This window comes from Hoplias malabaricus, chromosome 7 (genome assembly GCF_029633855.1).
Source record: "Hoplias malabaricus isolate fHopMal1 chromosome 7, fHopMal1.hap1, whole genome shotgun sequence".
Taxonomy (NCBI): Eukaryota; Metazoa; Chordata; class Actinopteri; order Characiformes; family Erythrinidae; genus Hoplias; species Hoplias malabaricus.
Genome location: NC_089806.1, coordinates 5,350,905 through 5,362,217, shown reverse-complemented (window position 1 = coordinate 5,362,217; position 11,313 = coordinate 5,350,905). Strand labels below are relative to the sequence as shown.

At 49.0% G+C, this 11,313-nt stretch overlaps 1 protein-coding gene across 1 annotated transcript in view; it reads left to right on the top strand.

Moving 5' to 3' along the window:
* The first annotated feature begins 1,112 nt into the window (after nucleotides 1–1,112).
* The window catches only part of cep85l (centrosomal protein 85, like), a 76,991-nt gene continuing 66,790 nt past the window's right edge, over nucleotides 1,113–11,313 (top strand). Inside the window, exons 1-2 of the mRNA XM_066676368.1 lie at nucleotides 1,113–1,535; nucleotides 8,613–8,780. Of these exons, the coding sequence (XP_066532465.1) occupies nucleotides 1,487–1,535; nucleotides 8,613–8,780 (217 nt within the window). The 5' untranslated portion in view covers nucleotides 1,113–1,486. The remainder of the gene's footprint in view (nucleotides 1,536–8,612; nucleotides 8,781–11,313) is intronic.

Below are 11,313 nucleotides of genomic sequence, written 5' to 3'. Positions count from 1 at the left end.
AGTGTTTGTATGCAGCCCTGGCTCTGTAAATAGGGAACAAACTAAATGTCTCAGGCTCACGTTCTCTCTCTCTCTCTCTCTCTCTCTCTCTCTCTCTCTCTCTCTCTCTCAGCCATGGCTCAGGATCTCCAGGAGCTGGTTATGTAACCTAACATACCTCTACCACCCCCACCCCACTGTCACCATCCCCCACCATCTACAACCCCCCCCACCCACCCCTTTGCAGGGAACAGGTGCTGATAGATTTCTCTGCCTTTAAATATTTCTCAAATACTTTTAGAAGGAATGTGACAACTGAATGTAGCCAAGACATCTCTGGGTCAAACAAGTGTCTGCAGGTTAACTACAGTGTACTGAGTGACTGTGTGAGTGACTGGGTGAGTGTGTGAGTGACTGGGTGAGTGTGTGAGTGACTGGGTGAGTGTGTGACACTGTCCACAGGTGTGAGTGACTGGGTGAGTGTGTGACACTGTCCACAGGTGTGAGTGTGTGAGTGACTGGGTGAGTGTGTGACACTGTCCACAGGTGTGAGTGTGTGAGTGACTGGGTGAGTGTGTGACACTGTCCACAGGTGTGAGTGTGTGAGTGACTGGATGTGTGTGTGAGTGACTGGGTGAGTGTGTGAAACTGTCCACAGGTGTGAGTGTGTGTGCGTGACACAGACTAACACTAAAACTGTATGTGTTTATAAGTGAAAGAAGGGCGTGTGTGTTTGAAATAGAGAGAAGGTCGAGTGTGTGTATAAGACAGAGAGGGAAGGGTGTGTGTGTGAGAGAGAGTAAGAGAGAGAGAGAGAGAGACAAGGAAGAGTGTGTGTGTGAGAGAGAGAGAGTGTGTGTGTGTGTGTGAGAGAGAGAGAGAGAAGTGTGTGTGAGAGAGAGAGAGAAGTGTGTGTGTGAGAGAGAGAGAGAGAGAAGTGTGTGTGTGAGAGAGAGAGAGAGAGAAGTGTGTGTGTGTGAGAGAGAGAGAGAGAAGTGTGTGTGTGAGAGAGAGAGAAGTGTGTGTGTGAGAGAGAGAGTGTGTGTGAGAGAGAGAGAGAGAGAGAGAAGTGTGTGTGTGTGTGAGAGAGCGAGAGAAGTGTGTGTGTGTGTGTGTGTGTGTGGGAGAGAGAGAGAGAGAGAAGAAGAGAAGAGAGCGTGTGTGTATGTGTGTGTGAGATCACGTCCTGGTAACGCTGTCTCTAGTAGCGAGTGCAGTAGTGTGTTAGCTCCAGTGGATTAGCGGCGAGGGACTGTTGGCGGCTCGAAGTGTGTGGAAGAGGAGCCTCTCCGCTTTGTTCCGTGTCTGTCTCTCGGTGTGTGTGTGTGTGTGAGAGAGAGAGAGAGAGAGAGAGAGAGAGAGAGTGTAACCGTACCGTATTACCGTGAAGATGGTCTTCAGCCTGACCTGAGCCCGGAGTGTGTGTCCCAGCCCCGCCGCGTTGGGCTCCGTCGTTTCGGGGACTCGGCTGTGATTTGGAAGCGTCGCGATTCGGATCCAGAAAGAGATGTGGTCCCGGACCGATTTTGAGGATGGTCTGGAGGTTTATAAATCAGGTAAGAGGTCCGTTACGGGTCTGTGGTGTGTGTAAAACCCGGCTTTAACCGCCTCCGTGTCCGCGGCTTTCCCGTAAAATCTCGCCGAGCGACTAACGGTTATCTTTATTGTTAGCCCCGTTAGCACGGGAGCTAACCGTCCTCGGAGACCCCGGGGGCTCGCTCCCACCCCGCTGCTCCGCGGCCGCGGCTTATTTCGGCACTTTATCATCTGCAGTGACGGTTATATTAAACTTTTATAAGGAATTATCACGAGTAACCGTCAGTATTTTAAGGTGTGTGGCTGTTTTAGCCGACTAGCCCCAGCCTCGGTTCCACTGGCGCTCAAACGGCCAACCAGCCAAAACATTAAAACCTCCTCCTTGTTTCTACTACATTCACTGTCCATTTCCTCAGCTTCACGCACCACACAGGAGCACCTTGTAGTTCTTCAGTTACACACTGTAGTGTACAGGTTGCTCTGCATACTTTGTTTGCCTCCTATCACTCTGTTCTTCAGTGGTCAGGACCCCCACAGAGCAGGTGTGATTTGGGTGGTGCTGGTGTAGAGTGGATCAGACACAGCAGTGCTGCTGGAGTTTTTAAACCCCTCAGTGTCTGGACCGAGAACAGTCCACCGACCAAAAACATCCAGCCGACAGCGTTCTGTGTCACTGATGAAGGACTAGAGGACGAGCGACACACACTGTGCAGCGACAGATGAGCTACTGTCTCTGACTCTACATCTACAAGGTGGACCAACGAGGGAGGAGTGTCTCACAGAGTGGACAGAGAGTGGACACAGGGTTTAAAAACTCCAGAAATAGAAACAGGGCGTCCACATCCCCCAGGGTCCCTGACACATTCAGTGATGTGGAGGTCTGGGCTCTGGGGCAGACAGTCCACAGGTCTGAGGCTCGATTTGTGGCTATGTTTCTTTTGTGTCTATTTCCTTTTCTCAGCTTATGGATAGCTTCACGTCCTTTCAGACCCACATGGTGTTGGGCAGTTCTCACGGTGGAGGGAGGGGATCAGGCAAAAAGTGAAGTTGATGTTGGAAGTAGGGGAAATGGGCGAGTGTGAAGTCCTGAGACACTTTGTCAAGGACCTCTCTGTTTGTGTTTGGTTGTAATGTTTCAGATAGAGCATCTCCTAAGAGACGGGTCTTGAACGGTGTTGAAGTGGTCAGAGGTGAACTGGCCGAAGGGTCAAGGACCCCCTAAGCTCACTGTTGCCTAAAATAATCGGGTAAACAACGTCGTTCCCTTTACCTGGCAGTGTTTTTATTCTTGTGGCTGATTAGTGTCTATACAACAGAGTCAGACCAGTGATTCAGACTGAGACGTAACTAGTCTCATGGCGAGAGTTTGGAGGTGGAATGGAGCTCTGTGGAGACACTGACCGGCTTGGGTTTCTTTTTACAGTGGTGCTGATGGGAACCCGACGTCGTAGAGTCTCCAGTGTGAATATAGCTGTGCTGTCTGTCTCAGAAATACCCTGTGAACCCATAAATACCCAGGAGTTTTTATATCTGACGCTGATAAGGGGCTGCTGTGGTTAATAATAAATACATAATGCAGTACAAACCAAAACACAAACAATTTGGACGTTCGGTTCCTATCTCCAACTCTAAACCATACAGACAGGGATTTCACATTTGACCACTCAGAATGAGGGTGTGGACATCTGGGCATTTTAATTACGCTGAAATTTGGTCAAATCTGTAGGGTTCTCCTTTAAGACTCTGGACATTTTCAGAGAGAGCTGGACGTCTGTGTCTGTAAACTTCACACAAGGATCAAACCCCACAGCAGCGTCCTCCCTCTCTGTAAACAGCCCTGTCCTGAATGGCATCTCCTTTAAAGGCTAAGCACCACTTAATGGACCTACATGAATATTCCACATTATTGTAGTTACTGACAGATATAAGTATGAATTAAAATGAAAACAGCAGCTTAATTTGCTTTAAAACTGACAATTTTATTAAATTGACGGAAAAACCCGAGCTCGCTACGGAAATTCTCGAACGCGACCGTGACGTCACTGGTGGACAACAGCTGAACAACGCCACGGTAAAACACCGTTCTGACTGACTGTTATGACAGTATCTAGCTAAATAACCAACATTATTCATGACAATAGCCTAGCAATAAGCTAAACTCAAATGTAGAGGTACCGTTATTCTTGTAAATGTGATCGAAGTCGAACTCGAACTCCTCCGACACTATAAACCTCCGTAATGCAGCTACGTAGCCGAGTATAATCTGAGCACCGAGTTTAGCGAGTCAAGCTAACGTTAACTACCACCAACTAAAACAGGCGAAGTGAGTGTCCTTACCCTGTTTACCTCCATGTTACAGAGGCTCTTGAACACCTTTCGTTGGTGTCCTTACATGCCCATATTGTTGGAAAAGCGCCAGTGAAATGAGCTACAGATAACGGAGTGAGCGGATGGTCCTTTCCAAAGTGTCCGTTTAAAGTTGACAAATTTAGTCCATTTTCTGGATATTTTGGGATCTTTGGGCCATTTGTTCACAGATGTCCCACTGTACATTGAATGATTGCAGCCAAAAACAACACACCTTTTCCTCATTGTGCATTAAATTAAGTGCAGCTTCTAGAGTTGTTGTCCACCATCTACGTCACAGGCAAGACGCCTATTAGAGTTTCCCAACACCGCTGGGGGGGGGATCAACGGTCTTTTAAACCTTATTCCTTCAATTAGTAAGAAATAACATGTTTTCTGACGATCAATAAACACAAGTTAGGAACTCAACCACTGTATTTATTTGTTCGACACTTTCATAGAGCTGCTGCTTAGCCTTTAAATGATAATGAGCCGCTCTCTGTTCACCCCGACCCCAAGCCCACAGCAGTAAGGAGCAAGGAGCAGAAGCTCTGGTTTTTAGTTGTTTTTGCTCTGTTCTCCTTTTTTTATTTATTTTTTTTCCTCTCCGTTTTTCCTCAGTGCTCTCATTTTGTTGAGTTTAACCTCGTCTTTGCGCTCTCACATAAACACGGGTCCAGTGCTGTGATTGGACAGACTCAGACGAGGGGGCGGGGCCATTCTAAAGTCTCTGCACTTGACGTCAGAAGCAGAGCACAATCAGAACGACTCGTTTTTATCCGGTGTTTGCTCATCCACTCACTGAAATAATGAGGCACAGAACCGGGCTCAGCCCCCGTCTCATGTTGGAGTCTGATTTGCTGTTTTAAGGGGTGTGCTGTAAATCTGAAGTACTGTCGCCCAGGGCAGAATCTCCAGGCCTGCTGAGTGCACTGTTGATTTAAAGCCAAGTGTTCAGGGAACGGGGAGAGAGTGTGGACTTGGAGAGATGTATTTGGGTCCACTCTCTGCCCCAGTGCCTTAAACACTCCACCCTTATTCACACCACGACGTCCTCCTGAAGCCTTATACCTGTCCTCCCTTCTGTCAGGTCCCAAAGAGCACTGTCTTAATGAGGACGTCTAACCGGATTACACCCTGAAATAGACGAGGTTAGCAGATAAAGGGGACACGCTCACAAAAAACAGAGGAGCAGCCTTTCGGATCCGCGCTGGCGCCCCCGAGCCGTTCATCCGTGTGAGGTGTTTGTAAAGAAGAGAAAGGGGTCAAATAAAAAGAGTCTTTATCGTTATAAATACAATAAACAAAAACACTTACACTGCACTCGTTTGTTCTGCACTTACACTGCTCTTTTTTCCTTTACTCCTTTATTTCTTCATGCTGCTGTTTTTTCTGCACAAACACATTTTTCTTCTTTCCACTCGTTCTTTGTGCTTGCGTTCCTCTTTTTTTCTTTGTGCTGTTCTACTCCTGTGCGCTCGTGTTTGTCGACACATACAGGCTCTCTTTTAGTCTGCGGTTAGCGTCTTATTTCTCCGCTGATGACGTGAACGACGCTCCTTTACGCCTCGCTCCTGTTCCCCTCGACCCCCTTGTTGCAGAGAAGACACCAGTGCGAAAGATTAAAGGAAATTAGGGGCATCAATGTAAAAGAGAAGTGTTTTTTATTTGCAGTTTCGGATTGTTTTTACTGCTATTAAAGTCCCCAGCGTGCCTCCGTAGCCGAGCAGCTGGGGTCAGGGAGAACTGAGGAGCTGGGTCTTGCGCAGCTTGACTGTGGATATGAGGCAACTGCTTTCCCCCAGCGCGCGTGTCACTTTCCCTCGATCACGCGTGCCTCTGTTCGTCAGACTGGAAGTGTGAGGAAATGTGGGAGTTTGTGAGCGTTTGTGCCTTTCTGAGCTACAGCTGTGTTGTGTTGTACCTAGGAGCCAGAACTAGAGTCGTGTTAGAAGATGAGTGCGTGTACGTCTCTGATCTCCACCTGAGCGTATGTTCACCATCTTGTTCGGTTGTTGTGATGTGAAGTGTGGTTGTAATGTATTCATAGGAATAGAGCAATATCCACATTTCTGTTTGTGCCTTTCAACGTTTGGACTTGTCTCCGTTGTCTGAAACCTCCAGATGCCATTTCTCTGCAGAGAGAGAGAGAGAGAGAGAGAGAGAGACAGACACAGAAAGAGAGAGAGACAGACACAGAGAGAGAGAGACAGACACAGAGAGAGAGACAGACACAGAGAGAGAGAGAGACAGACACAGAGAGAGAGACAGACAGACACAGAGAGAGAGACAGACACAGAGAGAACAGACACAGAGAGAGACAGACACAGAAAGAGAGAGAGAGACAGACACAGAGAGAGAGAGACAGACACAGAGAGAGACAGACACAGAGAGAGAGAGACAGACACAGAGAGAGAGAGACAGACACAGAGAGAGAGACAGACACAGAGAGAACAGACACAGAGAGAGACAGACACAGAGAGAGAGAGACAGACACAGAGAGAGACAGACACAGAGAGAGAGAGAGAGAGACAGACACAGAGAGAGAGAGAGAGACACAGAGAGAGAGAGACACAGAGAGAGAGAGACACAGAGAGAGAGAGAGACAGACACAGAGAGAGACAGACACAGAAAGAGAGAGAGAGACAGAGAGAGAGAGAGAGACAGACACAGAGAGAGAGACAGACACAGAGAGACAGACACAGACACAGAGAGAGAGACAGACACAGAGAGAGAGAGACAGACAGAGAGAGAGAGAGACAGACACAGAGAGAGAGACAGACACAGAGAGAGACAGAGAGAGACAGACACAGAGAGAGAGAGAGACAGACACAGAGAGAGAGAGAGACAGACACAGAGAGAGAGACAGACACAGAAAGAGAGAGAGACAGACACAGAAAGAGAGAGAGAGAGACACAGAGAGAGAGAGAGAGAGAGACAGACAGACAGAGAGAGAGAGACAGACAAAGAAAGAGAGAGACGAACAGACAGACAGACAAAGAGAGAGACAGAGACAGGGAGAGAGAGAGAGACAGACAGACAGACAGAGAGAGAGAGACAGACAAAGAAAGAGAGAGACGAACAGACAGACAGACAAAGAGAGAGACAGACACAGAGAGAGACAGACACAGAGAGAGAGAGAGAGAGACAGACACAGAGAGAGAGAGACACAGAGAGAGAGAGAGACAGACACAGAGAGAGACAGACACAGAAAGAGAGAGAGAGACAGAGAGAGAGAGAGAGACAGACACAGAGAGAGAGACAGACACAGACACAGAGAGACAGACACAGACACAGAGAGAGAGACAGACACAGAGAGAGAGAGACAGACAGAGAGAGAGAGAGACAGACACAGAGAGAGAGACAGACACAGAGAGAGACAGAGAGAGACAGACACAGAGAGAGAGAGAGACAGACACAGAGAGAGAGAGAGACAGACACAGAAAGAGAGAGAGACAGACACAGAAAGAGAGAGAGACAGACACAGAAAGAGAGAGAGAGAGACACAGAAAGAGAGAGAGAGACAGACACAGAGAGAGAGAGAGAGAGAGACAGACAGACAGAGAGAGAGAGACAGACAAAGAAAGAGAGAGACGAACAGACAGACAGACAAAGAGAGAGACAGAGACAGGGAGAGAGAGAGCCTAGTACATTAGACCTAGCCCCTTTGTTTTTATTTTGTATTTTTTTAACAGACAGGGGCCTCGTAAACACATTAGACCGGTTTTGAACGTAAACCGAGCGGAGAGCAGCACATGGTGCGGAAACTCAGGATCTTATTAAAAGTGTTTATTTAATAAAATCGTGAATGTCCCCTTTAACATACGTTTTTATAAAAGGAGCGGACTGTAGATTTAATAATGTTCTATAGTTTTGTCCTCCTCCAGAAAGGTCCTGGGCATGACCGGGCCGAGGCGAATCAGGAACGTACAGAAATGGAAATGATCCTTTGTGTTGTTTGGAACAGGAGCTGGTGCCTGGGGATGTAGCTGCACCACCACAGCACTCCACTTTTTAAAAACATTACCGTTATTATTGTTAATATCCTATATCTTCACTCTCCACAGACGAGACATGTCGGGTTTCTAACTTTACAGAGGAACTGTGAAACCTCCTTAAACTTCAGTGGAAGTCAAAGTAAAAGGATGTTATTCAGAGTCACTTTGGAGTGTGGAGATTGTGATTATTGCTGTAATCAGTCGACCATGTCCCGTCTGTCTTTCTGGTTTACAGTGAAGCCACAGTGGCCATGAGTGGTCCTCTTCCTCCACAGCTCTGTGAGACCCTGGGTTCTATGCTGTAATTTAAGCAGCGTTCATGGAGCACTCAGTGTCATTGCTCTCGTACAAAATGAATACGTACTCACTCCGATTTGTGCTTCCAGCAGCGAAGCTCCAAGAGCGCTCTGGCATTTTGAAAACACGCTCTCAGTGGCTTTAAAACAGCACCACAATTTCATTTTCGCTTTGACAGCCGCCCCTCTCATATCATATATACGCCCGGGGGGTGTTGTCTGGTCTGGGGTTGTCAAAAGTTTGGGAGTCCCTGATCAAACATGACTGAACAGGACCCACCGCAGCCCGCTCAGAGTTAACTCTCCTGTCTCACTGAGCTCTTCTGTGACGCTGTGATGTCTCAGTAAGAACATACGACTCTAATCCTGGAGCCATGTGACTGCACTGTGCCTCCAGTGGTCATGCTGTTCTTGTTTACTGTCTCTGCGCTGACCGTCTCCTCTGTTTGTTTTTCAGCTTCGAGCACGTCCTCTCCTGGATGGGTCCCAGGCTGTGACTCAGCGTGGCACGGCTCTTCCTCCACCACCACCACCACCACCAGCAGTAACCGCGGCAGACGTCACAGCGCCGCCTCAGACAGCGGAGACACAGGCATAGGCACCTCCTGCTCCGACAGCGTCGAAGGTAAGACACGGGACCTCAGCTTTGGCTTCGTAGCAGACGTTCAAAGTGGCCACGCTGTTTAGAGGTGTGAGAAAATGCAGTGTTAGGAGTCTTGCCCGAGGTGTATTAGTAGAGCAGGGCAACGCCAGCTGCTGATTCACACATTCACACAGTCTCTCACCCAGTCACTCACACATTCACACCTGTGGACAGTGTCACACACTCACCCAGTCACTCACACACTCACACCTGTTGACAGTGTCACACACTCACCCAGTCACTCACACACTCACCCAGTCACTCACACACTCACACCTGTGGACAGTGTCACACACTCACCCGGTCACTCACACACTCACACCTGTGGACAGTGTCACACACTCACCCGGTCACTCACACACTCACACCTGTGGACAGTGTCACACACTCACCCGGTCACTCACACACTCACACCTGTGGACAGTGTCACACACTCACCCAGTCACTCACACACTCACACCTGTGGACAGTGTCTCACACTCACCCAGTCACTCACACACTCACACCTGTGGACAGTGTCTCACACTCACCCAGTCACTCACACCTGTGGACAGTGTCACACACTCACCCAGTCACTCACACACTCACACCTGTGGACAGTGTCACACACTCACCCGGTCACTCACACACTCACACCTGTGGACAGTGTCACACACTCACCCAGTCACTCACACACTCACACCTGTGGACAGTGTCACACACTCACCCAGTCACTCACACCTGTGGACAGTGTCACACACTCACCCAGTCACTCACACACTCACACCTGTGGACAGTGTCTCACACTCACCCAGTCACTCACACCTGTGGACAGTGTCACACACTCACCCAGTCACTCACACACTCACACCTGTGGACAGTGTCTCACACTCACCCAGTCACTCACACACTCACCCAGTCACTCACACACTCACACCTGTGGACAGTGTCACACACTCACCCAGTCACTCACACACTCACACCTGTAGACAGTTTCACACTCACCCAGTCACTCACACACTCACACCTGTGGACAGTGTCTCACACTCACCCAGTCACTCACACACTCACCCAGTCACTCACACACTCACACCTGTGGACAGTGTCACACACTCACCCAGTCACTCACACACTCACACCTGTGGACAGTATCTCACACTCACCCAGTCACTCACACACTCACCCAGTCACTCACACACTCACACCTGTGGACAGTGTCACACACTCACCCAGTCACTCACACACTCACACCTGTGGACAGTGTCTCACACTCACCCAGTCACTCACACCTGTGGACAGTGTCACACACTCACCCGGTCACTCACACACTCACACCTGTGGACAGTGTCACACACTCACCCAGTCACTCACACACTCACACCTGTGGACAGTGTCTCACACTCACCCAGTCACTCACACACTCACACCTATGGACAGTGTCTCACACTCACCCAGTCACTCACACCTGTGGACAGTGTCACAAACTCACCCAGTCACTCACACACTCACACCTATGGACAGTGTCTCACACTCACCCAGTCACTCACACCTGTGGACAGTGTCACACACTCACCCAGTCACTCACACACTCACACCTGTGGACAGTGTCTCACACTCACCCAGTCACTCACACACTCACACCTGTGGACAGTGTCTCACACTCACCCAGTCACTCACACACTCACACCTGTGGACAGTGTCACACACTCACCCAGTCACTCACACACTCACCCAGTCACTCACACACTCACACCTGTGGATAGTTGTATATTAGTTTATCTGTATTCAGAAAGTCATTGTTGTATTCAGTGTTTGGTTATCGTTGTTGTTGTTGTTGTGCTGTTGAGTGTGTGCTGCCTGACTTTGAGAAATGACCCTAAACGAGGCCAGATCATGATTCATGTTTCTGAAATGATATCACCCCCCCTCCCTTCACAGTTCCTAGCTGCCTGAGCGCAGAGGTAATGTTTTTAGAATCTTTAACCACTTCCATCACACAGTCGTCGAGCCAGGCCTCGGGTTTCCACAGTAAAGCTGCTCGCTGCAATAAAAGTCCAGAACGGAGGTGTGGTCACCTCATAAAGCGGACGTTCCTGCCCCGTCTGGACTCGGGAGAGATCAAGGGGATGTTAAGTTCTCTTTTAGCACTTCTGCATTTGCTGTTAGACAAACAACAAGGCAGATGTTCTTCCTCATGTGCCTGCAGTGCTCTGGGTGATAGATGGTCTGTCAGTAGACCACAAGGCCAGAGCCTAATTCAGCGAGCGCTAGACACACTTAAGGTCTGCCAAACAAAGACATTAAGCATGTAGGGCACGCACTCAGAGAGCCGAGAGAGAGCGTGGGGCCCTGGCTTTGTTTGTATTGTTAGTTTAGGTTTGTAATTTCTGTACACACTGGAGTGTTTGGGAGCAGTACAGTCTCCGCAGGGTGAGAGATGAGGAGGGAGGGCTCCAGCTCCCTCTGCACTCACTGTTTACCCCGTGGAGAGATGCCGTTACTGTAGGAACCACCTCGAGTTCATTACAGCAGCAGC